General features: G+C 38.1%; 1 protein-coding gene across 1 annotated transcript; it reads left to right on the forward strand.

Moving 5' to 3' along the window:
* Positions 1–4,665: 4,665 nt before the first annotated feature.
* On the forward strand, positions 4,666–6,615 carry LOC107704089 (cholecystokinin-like). Its single transcript, XM_016506933.1, has 3 exons — positions 4,666–4,743; positions 5,602–5,844; positions 6,176–6,615. Exons 2-3 carry the CDS (start codon positions 5,604–5,606, stop codon positions 6,304–6,306), a joined length of 372 nt encoding a protein of 123 aa, XP_016362419.1. The 5' UTR covers positions 4,666–4,743; positions 5,602–5,603; the 3' UTR covers positions 6,307–6,615.
* Positions 6,616–16,261: the final 9,646 nt, after the last annotated feature.

The following is a 16,261-nucleotide window of genomic DNA, read 5'->3' on the forward strand; positions in this document are numbered from 1 at the left end:
GGGCGGGGCCTGTGGCTAATGTGATGTCACATTAGCACCAATGCAGAAAACAGGCCATTGGAAGACACTGCTTATTATTTATGGGGATTTTAAAAAAAGGAGTGGGTGGATTTTTATCATTATAGGGTGGTTGTGTACACACACTGCCAACACACATTTATGTCCAAACACCTTGCAAAAGTTAATTTTGCATAATAGGTCCCCTTTAAATCCATTTTTATTCTCCATCATTTTCTTCATCATACCTACTCACAAATTGGAACAGTAGCTGCATGTTGGAAGTTGTTCTGATGTTCGTCACAGTTTGTTAGACATTTGGGATGCAGGATGGTTGTTCTTTGCAGAAGATGGCGTCAATTTGCACATTACTGGATCAGAATATTCATTCAGAACTTCCCACCTGGAGGATATAAAACATATCAACCATCTGTCTGTGAGCCACTCTCAGAGAATTGCAATATATATTTTATTATTCCAGTTTCCTTGGTATCAGTACTAAAATCAACATTCTAAATCAACTTTGAATTCAGCGCTAAATCCAAAGAGAATAACCTTTCACCCAGTGACATGTCTTTGTTACAATATTCCAAATTGTTCTAATAATCCCTCAAGAGAAAACCATTATAACTTTATATATATATATACAAATCATTGTTCATTTGCATTATTGAATCTAGACTCTCAAACACAAGTGGATGTTTATACACACATTATTTTGAGGAGTAGGTGGTCAAGTGTGCGAAATTGCAGAAAAAGACAAACCCACAATGAAAACACACAGAACTACTCTTTAAAATGAGGCACAGAGCCTCATTGGGACTTGAAATGTATCATCCTTTCCAATTTATAACTTGCAATTCAGTGCATCATTCACTGACAATAGATCATTTATGATATTTCAAATATTGTATTAAAATTATTATAGACACATGATCTTTATTTCCAATAAAACTAAATAATATTATTATAGCTAATATTTTTTAAATACTCAAAACAAAACTCATATGTACAATGTAACCTTACAATGTAACCAGAATTTCAATAAATCACGATTCACCCTGACCTTTTATGGGCATAGTTTGGGGACCAAATCTCAATATTAAAAATAACTATTAACTACGACTTTTTCCTCAAACTCCTCATTTGCTGTTTAATAATAGTAATTAAGGTAGCTGTACTAATAAACTGCCAATATGCTTATATCCATGATAATTTAGCAACTAGTTAATAGTGAGAATTGGTCCCTAATCTAAACCCATTTTACTTGTGCATAAATATATTTGGGATAGTATATGCTATAGCAGCGTTCAAATTATTATGGGGATTGAGAGTTTGTTTGTCGATTTTTTTTATTACAGCAGAAAGTTCACATACCTGTAGCGTCTGGACCAATCAGACACACCATTTTTCATTTGATTTAACAAATCAATTATTCATTAGATTAACAAATAATCACAGACCCCTCACCCAATAAACATGCTGGGTGCCAGGATGTCTGCGAACGACCAGGCCTCTGATTCCATGGCAACCAATGCTGATATCACTGGTTTTATTGCCCAAAGGAATGTGGGTAGAGAAACTCACTACATTTTCCATAGGAAAGACACAATGCACAGTAAAAATGGACTATTCTAATTAATTCATAGGAAAACCTTTCTTTGAATGAACACACATATACTTCAGGTCATTGTGTATGTTGTTGCTGTCCTTGTATATTGTTGGTACATAGGCAATATATTTGTCACGATACACAAGGCAGAGACAGAAGGTAAGAATGCAAACAAGGTGGTTTATTGACTGAGGCTGGCAACAAAGACAGATGGCAGGTAAATCGTGAGAACAAGATATTGCTGATTGTGAATGTGAACTGTTGTGAGCCGAGGAGGATTCTGGGGTATGGAGTCCAGAGCTGGTGACTGATGACAGAGACTCCCTGACCTCCTGGGCTTAACCGGGGATCAGGAGCCCCCCCTGGGATTAACCGGGGATCAGGAGCCACCCCCCTGGGCTTAACCGGGGATCAGGAGCCCTCCGTGGGCTTAATGGGGAAACAGGAGCCTTCAAGATCAACTTGAGCCTTCAGATTGCATCAGGACTCTGTCAGAGAGACAAGACGTTCAAGTATCAAACTTAGTCTTATTAATTGATACATTAGGTATCATTTGCACCTTTTTACAAAGGTGTGTTTGAGAGTAGTATTGTACAGTAAGAAAGTTATTTCCCTTAACCAGGAAATTAACGTTCTTAGAATTGACAGACAGTTGACCCTGAGAGGTCAAGTAAATACTTACAGCGGATCTAAATATTTATAATTAATTATAACTAGTTACGATTAATTATTCATATTTCCCCTTTGAGCTGATTCGCTACATACCTGTGATGATAAACTCAACGATGAATCAACAATAGTAAAAATAATAATAATAATAATAAAACATACATGAAATACATACATAAAAAAAGAAATACAAAGTTTGTTCAAACACTGGTTTACCAACAGTAAATTTCATAAACAATTACAAAGAAACAGCAAATACCACATTGAATTAAACATGAAATATTGAAGTAGTAAGACTAAAACAGTATTCTTTTGTAAAATATATTATAAATATATAAAATGTATATTATAATATAAAAATATTTGTTTACCGTGCATTTGGCCTGAGATGCCAAAGTACGTTTTCTTTTCTTTCTTTTCTTTTCTTTTCTTTTCTTTTCTTTTTTATTACTAAACCAATTGAAAGTACTATGAAGCATCTGTCAGGCAAAGGTAAATCCTAAGCTTACAGAATACATACGCTTGAGGCCGACTGTGTGAGCCGGGCTATAGGTGCTGGATTTACCTGCATCCTGATGATGGAGTCAGTCCTCTTGAAGACTGACTGAGTGGCTGCTTGAAGTCTTATAGAGAATTGTGAGTTATTTTTTCATAGCAGGGTGTTTAGTGGGTGTTCAGAATTCAATGAGCAAAGGATCGGCAGGGTCGGACAAATTTATCCATTCTGCTCCCAGCTGAGTGCTTTCTTTTTTTTTCTTCCTCTTTTTTTTGCTATGTTCAGTTTCTGTTAGTCTTACATATGCTACAGATGTAGTATAGCAACAAGAAAGCATTTGCATCATAAGAAGTATATGCCATTTTTACATTCTTGAAACATCTTTGCAATGTTATATAAAGGGTTGTTTAAGCTATCTATAGGCTCATTTCACTTTCAAAATGAAAGCTATATCATAATTTACTAATTTAGTTCCAAACACGTATGACTGACTTTCTCATCCAGCACAAAAAGTGTTTTTTTTGTTTGTTTTTTTTTTAGCTACAGATTCTTCTTTCCATTCTGTCCTCCTGTGACTACTTCTCCGGCTATTAAAAAAATTATGCAATTTCCGCATGGATATTTCAATGAAACAATGTTATGCGTAATTGGAAGATTAAACCCCAATGCGGTAACACTTTATTTTAAGGTGTCCTTGTTTCAGATGTTACATGTACTTACTATCATAATGACAATTAATTATGCATAATTACATACAAGTAACCTAAGCCAAACCCTAATCCTAACCCTAACCATATAGTAAGTGCATGTAGTTAATTAATATTACTCAGTACTTAATGTATAATTATACTGTAACAAGGACACCTTAAAATAAAGTGTAACCCCCAATGCTTATATAATGTAGAAACAGAGCAATAGGGATATATACACGATAAAGACGTGTGCGCATCTGCATCAGGGCACATGCATTGTAGCCTTTTTTCTATTTGTAGTCATTCAAACCCTTTACTGATACAATCTGTGATCAGAGATAATATAGTTTATTGTAGTATATTACGTTATTATATTATACTACCAATAGATGGTTTAAAATGGCTTATTCTTTACATTAGCAAAGTATTGCATTACATGATTTAATGCATAGTGTCCACTACAGTGTAAAAATGTATAATTCTCTTAAAATACATCATTTTAGGAAAAAAGAAGAAGAAGAAGAATGGGGATCGTTATATTCTTGTTTTTTAGGGGAAAAAATCTACTTTATTAAATTTTATACTTTAATGTACAAAATATAATTTAGTATACAAATAATTATTACATCATAATACCAAATAATGTATTAAATAATGAATCATGTATCAAATAATTAACTAAAATTATATTATATTCATGTTATAAATATAAGTTGTAAGGATTTTTGTTTGTAACAATATTTGTACTGTGATGGGTCATCGCTTGAATGGCTTATGTAAAATATGGGTACTGAAAAAAAAACATTTGAGAGCCACTGGTATATAGTATCAAACAGTGCAGTGCACATTTAAGACATCAATATCCATAACATCAACATGTGCATCCTATGGCCAACAAAGGATGGACTCTTATTGATAGTGGGGAGGGAACTAAGTTGTTGTGGAGGTTTGTGCATACGTGTAATTAGAATGGTCTGACCTCTGGAGAGCCTCCGGTCCCCTTGAGTGACAATGTCACAATCAGTATCCTGTGAGAATACCCTGCTGCTCTCGGTTCTGCGTCAAGCTTACGCAAATACCTCATTCACATACACAGACAGTGGAATTGCGCCTGTCACTACGTGGGTCAAACAGAGCCAGCCCACTCAGAGCACTATTTAAGGGCCTCTCTTGCACAGTGCAGCGAAGTTTCAGACACACACTTGTTCTGCAGTCAGCGTGTGTTCTCCATCTCTCTCTCTCTCTCCTCCTCCTCTCTGCCAGAGTTTCACCTGAAGGTATGATTTCAATTGTTGCTTAGTTTTGAATGCGGAGTGTTGCATGCTTACACCGACTGTTGGGTTTTCTGTGTAAAATCATGTTTGTTTGTTCATTTTTTAAACAGGTTACAGTTGTGTAAAATATTGTGCAATATTTAAAATGTGTGCTTATGTTATATATCCCATAGTTTTGAATTTTAGCTCGTAGATTTTCATTAAAACAAAGGAGATATGAAGTGAGTGAATGAGATGTGCTGGTGATGCAGTTTTGACAGAAATTTTGACTGAATCCATTTTCAATTCCTATTGCTGTTGCTTCTTGGCTTGAATTCAAGAGTTATTTCAAGAGTTATCCAAAAAAAGAAAGAAAGAAAAAAGTTACAATTTGGAACAGAGAAATGAAAACGACGGACCTCTTGGGCAAATAGGTTTGATCTGAAACTGGTGAACTAAACATAAAACCCAGAGTTCAGATCTGCCCATATGACACATTGCAGCCCAATTAGTTTCTATATCTGCTGTTTAATTCAAATATATTTACACTTTTTGTCTGTAACCATTCTGGGTTTAGTATCTTGGATAGAGGCAGAAAAGACTATATTCTTTTAGCAATCATTTCTATTTATTTTGAAGAGTGGATCTTTTAATGGAATTTAGCATTTTAATATTTTTATATCTGATGTAAAATCAGGTACAAATCAGTTCACTTGTCTTAACATGAATGTTAGAACCTTTTTTTTTGTACTCATTAAAGTGCATTTTGCAAAAGCTCATATGAATAGCATTTTAATGAAGCAATATTAAAGCTCAAACGTGTGTGTGTGTGTGTGTGTGTGTGTGTGTGTGTGTGTGTGTGTGTGTGTGTGTGTGCTTCAGCCATGAACACCGGAATCTGTGTGTGTGTGCTGCTGGCTGCCCTCTCCACCAGCAGTTGCCTTTCTCTCCCTACACACTCAGAAGATGGGGGTCAGTCTGATCTCGGGACCATAGCGGTACATACACGCCACACCCGTGCAGCTCCCTCCAGTGGACAACTGAGCCTGCTGCCCAAACCAGAGAATGATGAAGAGCCCCGCAGCAGCTTGACTGAACTCCTGGCCAGAATCATCTCCACCAAAGGTGGAATTCTCCTTTCAAATGACTTTACATTTACTGAACATTTATAAATTGCCCTTCATGCATAGTATGTTATACCCTATAAACTATGATCATGCCATTTCAGTAGCACTCATTCGCATTAACTTTGGTCAGAGTCATATTTTCCTTTTTGAGATTTCTATTGAACCTCTACAACAACATGAATTATATAATAATAACTTCACGTATAAATAATAATAATAATAATAAATGTATTTCTTTATTTATATCTAAATAGATAAACATATAAAGAATTTCCAAAGGTTTCTGGGCTTAAATATATGAATACATTTGTCTTTGTCCATCCATGCAGGTACATATCGCAGAAGTCCCTCTTCGAAAAGCAGGTCCATGGGCACCTCTCACAGAATAAAGGACAGAGATTACTTGGGATGGATGGATTTTGGCCGACGGAGTGCAGAGGAGTATGAATACTCCTCATAAGACCCATTCAACAAATCATATGAATCAACCTGATTAGTCAATCATCTGTACAGTCACTCATTTTAATGTCACTCAAATCACAGTCTGAGAGCTCGGTCTGATGTAAATTTGTTTGTACAATGGAGATTATAAATGCAATATATAAATATATGTGTCCATCTATATATATTTATTTTGCAGAAAAAAAATGAGTGAGAATGTAGTCTCTACTGCTTCTATTCTCATAAGTCACGTACATATGATTTTGTCCTCACTTTAGGCATATCACAGGTGTCTACGAATAAATCATTGCCTTAAGAAGTCTCATGGCTATCGTAACTCATTGTGTACTTGAAATGCAGGTACTGTGACATATAATGTATAATGTGCATTTTTGGACCATTAAACAACACCAACAAATAACAGAAAAAAAACAAGAAGAAAATTGGTAGATTAAGAAATACTAAATCAGCAGGGCATTTGTCCATATTTCCATATTTGCTTTTCTTAGCATTCTTAGCATGTAGCTTTGATTTACTATCTTAGCTGAATCCACCCAGGGGCGGCGTTTGCGTATGGCAGTTGTCATACCCTAGCATTCAGAGTTTAGACAAAACATCATGATGATGCTCGTTAAAGATAATCAAAATAGATTTAGGAGAGCAGACCTGAACATTGCTAGGTCGAGGTTCCTAATAGTGACAATTCATGGTAGCTGGGTGTGTTACGATGAGCACTGCTGTTGATTGGATCTCAATTCAAGATTGTAGTTAGCGTAGTTTTTACCTGTGTTTTGGTCATTAAAATGTTTCTTTATTATTATTATTTTAACAACGGAAAAATCAAAATGGCAGATTTTACAAAAATCATAGAAATGTATATATGTATGCATTATTGCAAAAATAAATTCTTAAAAATGTTCTCTTTGTGGATCGTGCGCAATCGCAGTTTATTGCATCAATTATCGTGCATCTTTTAGATAAGCTCCCACCTCGCCGCTACCCACTTATGCAATAAAACTGCGCAGGCAAGGTAAGACATATGCTTTTATATTTAATGCTGTTCACTGTGCATGTTATTTAATAGTGCGTCATGCACTTTGTTTAGGTATATGTGGGTTTATCGTTCAGGAATGTTGTCGTTACGTATGTATGGCCACAGGGAATTATGCCATACCCTAGGTTTTCATGAACTGCCAACACTGTGCCATTTGTGTGGTGTTGAGGGACCAAGCTAACAGATTACAGTTAACGATCTTATTATGAAAGCTTTCTCTTATTTGCCCCCCGAAGCTGAATGGCTAGCATTACAGCACTAGCGCCACAAGTAACCTTCAAATCCAATTCTCTTTCTGTTGCCCGAGGGACAGATTAGAGCTCAGGCAATAATACCCGATTCTGCTGTGAGAACAGGGTGAGAGACAGAGAAAGAAACACATGCAGTCGGTTAGACAGGGAGACAACGTTCCATGGTTTATTGCGCAAAACACTTGAGTTAGCACATAATGGATGAATCGTAGGCTGATGATTGCGAGCGAATGAAGGGCTACACCAAACAAAAAGAGCCATTATGCCACAGGTGTGCCTTAGTGAAAGAGATTTCATTTTGTTAGACAATATAAAGTGAACCAATAAATGCACGCTTACACACAGTGCCAAACATGAAAAGGTTTGCAACCAGGGCAATTAAATGTGTTCTGGCAATGTAGATACATTGTCTGAGCCAACTAGCCAATTCCCTTATTCCCCTTCCTCACACATAGACAAATGCATCTTTGAAGTGTTTTTCACTGACTGTTACTAAAGAGTTTGGTTTTGCCTTTTTGAACACAGGTAAGACAACTTTAAATTTGTATTGGTCAATAAAGCAAGTTCTATAATGCAGAATGGTTGTTTAGCAACTAGACTGGCACTAAAATGAACCATGGTTTTACCACAAATAAAACCAAAAAACTATGGTTACTATCAGAGGCGTCACTTGTGCCCCCTTCAAAATAATAAGTGCATGACGCCCCTGGTTACTATAGTTAAACCATGGTAACCACAAATTAACCATGGTTTTGCTACACTAACCATAGTTTAACCATGGTATTTGTAGTAAAACTGTGGTTATACAAATGGTTATCAAAAAAAACAAAACATGGTTACTACACTTTTACTATAATAAAACCATTGTTAATTTTCGTAAGGGTAAAATTACACTTATCTACTATGCCTAGTCCATTGTATCCAAATTCCCTGGATTATATAGCAACATATTAGTCCTAACTAAGGAAAGACCTGACGTAATTAACTTACAGTTCACTTACTCTTTTAAGCCAATTATTTAATTTAATTTAAAGAATTATGATGGCTGGCATGATGGATTATGATGACTGGATGTGACAAACTGACGTATTATTTGGCAGAAATTATGTTGAATGGGTTATACACTGAGGTTTACTACTTGGGGTTTAGGAGTTTGTTCAAATCCCTGATCTAAATATGAGCAATTGTAATGTTGAATAGTTTGTCTCAGCAAACACTGCTAACCATTAATTAATATATACTATAAATTATAATGCTTACATTTGTGATGCTGTCAATATGTTTCTTGTTAGAATTCTCCTCAGCATTGAACACTATTATTAGACAGTCTAGTGCAGGAGTACCCAATCCTGTTTCCAGCCCTGCTCCAACACACCTGTTTGTAATTATCAAGTTGTTACAATCACCAGCTGGAGTGCCCATGAACTCTTCTAGTGGGCACTCCATACCATACCTTTGCCATTTACACCCCACACTCCATTTCCCAGGTTCCCTCTGCCTAGGAACTCATTATCTGTTGACACCTGTTCCAAATCAGGGGGACTATAAAGGTTGCACTCACACTCACACACATCGCTGAGTATTGTTTAGCCTGTAATGTCTTTGTATTTTCCGCCTTGCCTTGCCTTGCCTTGTTTGTTCTTTGGACTGTTTACCTGTTTTTTTTGTGTGTTTCTTTTTGTGATTGTTTGCTGCCTGCCATGACATCACCTGTTTATGGATTATCCTTTTGCCTCTGTCTTGGATTACATTGTTTGCTGCCTGCGCCGACTATTGCCTGTTTTGGATTTCTCTTTTGTCTCGCCCTGAATATTGTTGATTGCTGGTGTTTTGACCCTGCCTGTTCTGACTACGCTCCTGAATAAAGTATGCAGATGGATCCTCAACTTCAACTCCAACTCCAACATTACACAAGTATTCCTGGATATCTTAATTAACTGGTTTAGGTGTGCTTGATCCAGGGACATGATTGGACACCCCAGGTCTAGCAGGTCCACATGTCTACATATGATAACCCTCTGTGGTCTCCCAGTGATCTATGGTCTAATGTGTATGGTGATTGCAGTCGTGGTTGAAGGTCTTTCATTGGAGGTCAGGAAACCAGACTTGGAGCTTTCTCTTGAAGTCAGCCTTCTCCTTTTCAATGGGTTTAGGGGCAGATACTGGTTGAATAAAAAAGACAAAATCATTAAGAGACAATTAATTAGGCATGGGCCGGTATGAGATTTTGACGGACCTTAAGCAAAAATATCACATTTTCACGGTGTAGTTGTTACAGCTCTAAAATGTGTGTGTGTTTTTTTTTTATGTCTAGGTAAAAAAAAGTTTTTTCTACTGAACACAATATATTTTATTTTTGAGCAACATACAGAATATTTGGAACAGTAGTATTTGTTTATTTTTTCTTTGATTTGTTTCTGAAATGTTTGCTGGATTGTGGGCTGTCCTGCAGCTTTTGATGTGGATGGTTGATTTGCTGCTAGAGCTACTGCTGGCCTAAAAAGAAGAAAAATAAAGACTGACATCTTTATTTAACCTAAATCTGTAATCACAGTTATTTAATTTTAGTTATATATTTCTTATCATATCATTTATATAATTTCATATAATTTAGTTTAATTTCTTTAATAATAACCCAATTTGAAGCAAAAACAGAATGTTCTGACTAGCTTTGTGAAATTATACTACATGCCTGAACGAAACAAACAGCAGACGGACTGAATGAGACCAAAGTCCCTTTAAGGCAAGTTATGTCACTTGGCCGCCATCTTTGAAATGCCTCTCTGGCATGTAAGTGCAGCTCGTTGAATGGGGAAACATCAAATTCTCCAAAACTGTTTGCCAAGCTTACGATTAAATTTCATATTTGAAATCACCAATGAAATCTGACAATAACTGTCTACATAAATGTTGTTTCTTATTCTCCAATAGCATTACAAAAGGCGTATTTTTCAGGTTAAACCAGTCTGTGTGCATATGCAGTCCTAAGCGTGCATCTCCATAATATTGACTCTTTCTATAGCAACCGGGCCTTCTAATGGCATCTGCAGTGACACGATGACTTTACCTTTTATTTAGAAGGCGGAACTTATTCCGCCATATTGTGCATTGCACTTTATTTTTACGTAATGTCAGTTGTGTTAATGTATGTAACCATTTCCATGTTTTCATCTATGTTTATTGTTGTTGTTTTAATTTATTTCTTTGTAATTTTGTGTCTTCTTTTTCTTGTCTTTTTTTTCCTTAATACTGTTTTTATATACCACCTGGCTACTGTTGTAAAACTTTGATAATGTTAAAAAAAGTAAGTAATGTGCACAATCTTTGTACATCTAAAGTCTTTTAAATAGTAAATCTAAATATAATGCTATAAGCAGCATTTTCCTGATTTTTCATGTCAGCTATAATAGTAAAAATGTTGCAAAAGTTTTCTAAACAGTTCCACATTAATACTTATTTCATATGCAAAGATGTCACCCAATCATAAGCAGTGGGTATTTACAAGTCTTAAAAGAGACCTGCCCATTTAAACAATTGAAAGTAAGTTTTTACATTCCTCTGCAAGCATGCGTGAATGCAGCGTTACAACAGCTGACTGATCAGATCACAGACATGGAACAACAACACCTGGACTCTGTTATAATCATTCTCTGGGACTTTAAAGGGGTCATATGATGCGATTTCATGTTTTCCTTTGTCTTTGGAGTGTTAAAAGCTGTTCGTGCATACAGAAGATCCGTAAAGTCTCAAACCCAAAGAGATATTCTTTATAAAAGTGAACGCTCAGCCACGCCTTCCTAAAACGCCTCGTTCAAACATGCCCCCACATATCTACGTCACTGTGTGGGAAGATTTGAATAACACCGCCCAAATGTATACGCAAATAAAGAAGGCGTAACTTTTATTCTCGCTGTAGTATTCAGCTTGTTCAAGATGCATTGGCGCCGTGCAGACCGATTAGCATATGACATCAAAGTACCGTGAGAGCAATTCAAAAGCATAAAGAGTTGTCTGCTCTCCTATCGCTTTTGCAGGACTTTGATGTCATACGCCGATCGGTCTGCTCACTGTGCACAGTGCCGATGCATCTCAAACAAGCCTATTGTTGCTGCCGCCATATCGTGGAGACGCTGTGTGTTTCATTGCAAAAGCCAAACTACTTTGTTTGGTCTTCAAAAAGAGGACACAACTAGAAATCAGTGGTTAAGTTTTATGTACAACACTGTTCCAGAACAGTACAACCTAAATATTCAAGTGTGTGCAGCGCATTTTATGGAGGAAAGTTTCCTAAACCTGGAAAGGGGCATAACATTTCCGTCACACACTTGAGGAAGTCAGCCAATCACAACTCACTAGATAGCCGGCCAATCAGAGCACACCGCGCTTTTCAAACCAATGAGCTTTGTAAAAATCGACGCGTTTCAGAAAGGCGGGGCATAGAGGAGAAACAATAATGTACAGTATGTTTTTTTTTTAGCAACGTCATATGACCCTCACACACAAACTGCCAAAATTCAAACAACACATTGCATACCCCACCAGAGACAAAAATATTTTGGACCACTGCTACACCACAATAAAGGATGCATATCGCTCCATCCCCAGAGCATATTTAGGACTCACTGACCACTGCCTGGTTCATCTTCTTCCAACATACAGGCAAAAACTTAAATCTGCTAAGCCTGTCCTAAGAACTGTAAAGAGATGGACCAGCGAAACAGAGCAGGCATTACAAGCCTGTTTCGACTGCACTGATTGGAGTGTTTTTGAAGCTGCTGCCACCAATCTGGATGAGCTCACAGAGACTGTGACATCATACATCAGTTTCTGTGAGGACATTTGCATTTCTACCAGGACTTATTTAACATACAACAATGACAAACCATGGTTTACAGCAAAACTCAGACAGCTTCGTCAGGCCAAAGAGGATACCTACAGGAGTGGGGACAGAGTATTGTACAATCAGGCCAGAAACACACTGAATAAGGAGATTAGAGTGGCTAAGAGGATCTACTCTAAAAAGTTGGCAAACCAGTTTTGAGCCAACATCCCTGCTTCAGTGTGGAAAGGCCTGAAAGACATTACAAACTACAAGACACCATCCCCCAGCACTGTGGAGAATCAAAAACTTGCTGAAGACCTGAATGAGTTTTACTGTAGATTCGAAACTCTTGGTCTCACACCCCACACCCGCCCTGACCATCTCTCTACACAGCCATCAACACCTCCAGCACCCCCCTCTCCCCCACACCTGCACTTCAGATCAGTGGAGATAATGTGCTTCAGGTCTTCAGAAAGCAGAAGAGAAGAAAAGCACCAGGCCCAGACGGTGTTACACCAGCCTGTCTGAAAACCTGTGCTGACCAGCTGGCCCACATCTTTTCACAGATCTTCAACAGCATCAACACTGGAGCTGTGCAAAGTCCCTGCCTGCTTCAAACACTTTAATATCATCCCCATTCCAAAGAAATGCAAAATTACAGGACTAAATGACTACAGACCTGTTGCTTTAACGTCTGTGGTCATGAATTTGAAAGACTGCACGAGGCCCAGACGGTGTGACACACAGGCCTGTCTGAAAATCTGTGCTGACCAGCTGGCCCCCATCTTCACACAGATCTTCTACAGATCACTGGAGCTGTGTGAAGTCCCCTCATGCTTCAAATGCTCCACCATCTTCCCTGTCCCAACGAAACCCAAAACTACTGGACTTAATGACTACAGACCTGTGGCTCTAACGTCTGTGGCCATGAAATCATTTGAAATACTTTTTCTGGTGTTGGCTTATCTGAAGGACATCACTGGACCCTTACTGGATCCCCTGTAGTTTGCTTATCGAGCAAACAGGTGAGTGGATGATGCAGTCAACATGGGACTGCACTACATCCTGCAATATCTGGAAAAATCAGGGACTTATGCAAGGATCTGTTCATGGACTTCAGTTCGGCCTTCAACACTATCATCCCAACACTTCTCCAGACCAAACTAACCCAGCTCTCTGCTCCTAGCTCTATCTGTCAATGGATCACCAGCTTTCTTACATATAGACAACAGCTAGTGAGAATTGGTAAATTCCCATCCAACAGTCACACCATCAGCATTGGCGCCCCCCAGGGTTGCGTTCTCTCCCCACTGCTCTTCTCCCTGTACACCAACGACTGCAACTCTACTGACCCCTCTGTCATGCTCCTGAAGCTTGCAGATGACACTACAGTCATCGGCCTCATCCAGGACGGTGACGAGTCTGCTTATAGAAGCAAGGTTGAGCAGCTGGCTGTCTGGTGCAGTCTTAACAACCTGGAGCTGAACAAGCTCAAAGCAGTGGAGATGTTCGTGGACTTCAGGAGAAACCCCCCAGCACTCCCCCCACCCACCATCATGAAGAGCACTGTAACAACAGTGGATTCATTCAGATTCCTGGGCACCACCATCTCTCAGGACCTGAAGTGGGACAATCACATTGACTCCATTGTGAAACAGGCCCAGCAGAGGCTGTACTTCCTTCGCCAGCTGGGGAAGTTCAACCTGCCACAGGAGCTGCTGTCTGGTTCAGCTCAGCTACCAAATCAGACCCTAGAAGATTGCAGCGGACTGTCTGGACTGCTGAGCGAATCACTGGCACAATGCTCCCCACTCTCCACTCTCCAAGAACTGTACTCATCCAGAGTGAGTAAAAGGGCAGGCAATATCACTCTGGACCCCTCACAACCAGCCCACTTCATCTTTGAACTGTTGCCTTTTGGCCAGCGCTAATTTATATATAGCACATCTGTACATACAATATACTGTCTACTGTCTATTGTGTATTGTTTTTACATATTTATTTTTACTCACTTGTTTTTATTATTAATTTTTTTTTTATCTGTGTCTTGTCACTTGTCAACATGTCTGTGCACTGGAAGCTTCTGTCATCAAGACAAATTCCTTGTGTGTGTAAGCACACTTGGCAATAAAGCTCTTTCTGATTCTGATTCTGATAGTTTATTGAAGACAAGTAAACAAATACATCAAAAACAGAACCAAAGTCTGAGGAACTGCTTTAATTATTTGCAGCATAGATTCAATAAGGTGCTGGAAACTTTCCTCAGAGACATGGCATGTTATTCTGCTGAAAGTAGCCATCACAAGATGACTGTGGTCATGTTTAAATGATGCTCAATTGGTACTAAGGGGCCCAAAGTGTGCCAAGAAAATATCCCCACACCATTACACCACCACCACCAGCCTGAACCGTTGATAAAAGGCAGGATGGATCCATGCCTTTATGTTGGATATGTTGCAGCAGAAATTGAGACTCATCAGACCAGACAACCTTTTTCCAATCTTACTGTATATTGTCCAATTTTGGTAAGCCTGTGCAAATTGCAGCCTCGGTTTCCTGTTCTTAGCTGACAGGAGTGGCACCTAGCATGGTCTAATGCTGCTGTAGGTTCAAATCTGCTTCAAGGTTCAATGTGTTGTGCATTCAGAGTGCATTTCCTCTGACTTCTGGTATCAACAAGGCATTTTCATCCACAGAATTTCAAAGTCACTTAAATCACCTTTCTTCCCCATTCTTATGCTTGGTTTGAACTTCAGCTTCAGAACTTGATTATCTTGACCATGTCTACATGCTAGATGGATGAATGGATGCATGGATAGATAGACAGACAGAGCTCACAGGTCAAGTTCTTGTTTTAAAATCAGTTCCTATATTGAGAAAATGATTGAAATATTTCTGTGATGTATATATAAGCTATCTGTGTCACAATTATCAATGATTTACAATGTAAAAATCCACTGTTATCTCAGTGGTATATTTAAACCAAGATAATTATCAATGTTTATTGATAATTATTGTGACTATCAGCCTATTAAACTATTTAGTTGAAAAGTGGTTAGGTTTACGGCTAAGAGGCCTAAATTTATATTGTAAAAACTACACAAAGGATTTATAAATAAAACATTTCTAGATTTGTCCAACCAAAATGTTTATCAAGTTTGAGGAGAAAATAGACCCAACTCTGTACAATCTTGCAAGAACAAAGTGTTTTGTATTTGTGTTCACAGTAACTTGCAGAGAGTTTCTATGGAAATCCTCTTCAGCTAGAGAATGTCATGTGAATATCATCACATAGTTAGTAAATAGCTGGTGCTCTTCAACACCAAGTGGCCTGTTGATCAGTCCGCTGTGGTCTGGACACGAGCATCTACTCACTCCATACAAATTTACAAGACAAGGGCCCTAAAGGGTTACTGTCAGCTCAAGATCAAACAATGAGGATTTCAGAAAAGTGAACTGGCATATTATAGACCCCCTTGTTGTGGCCACTCTGGCGGTTTCTCTCGGACACGCACTGTGTTTGAATTACACTATACTAATACAGAGTTGCTGGTTCATTTAGATTGTAGGGACCAGAATTTATAACTGAATCAGATATGCTACTGAACCTAGATAGATAGAATTTAAATGATTTGGTGTGGCAAACAAATGTAAAGCTTTTCTGCATGCTCAGTGATGGTGAAGCACACACTCTTGTGGTCAACAAGGCTAGTGCAGCTCATGCTTTCTAAAGAACGTTGAAAATGTCTTTGGATATTCATGGACATATACTTGAACAAACACATAATAACATTATTAATGGTGCAAAATAAGACTATCGACAAAATTATCGCAACTGGTTTATTGT

Source organism: Sinocyclocheilus anshuiensis, unplaced genomic scaffold (assembly GCF_001515605.1).
Source record: "Sinocyclocheilus anshuiensis isolate Anshui unplaced genomic scaffold, SAMN03320099.WGS_v1.1 scaffold1272, whole genome shotgun sequence".
Taxonomy (NCBI): Eukaryota; Metazoa; Chordata; class Actinopteri; order Cypriniformes; family Cyprinidae; genus Sinocyclocheilus; species Sinocyclocheilus anshuiensis.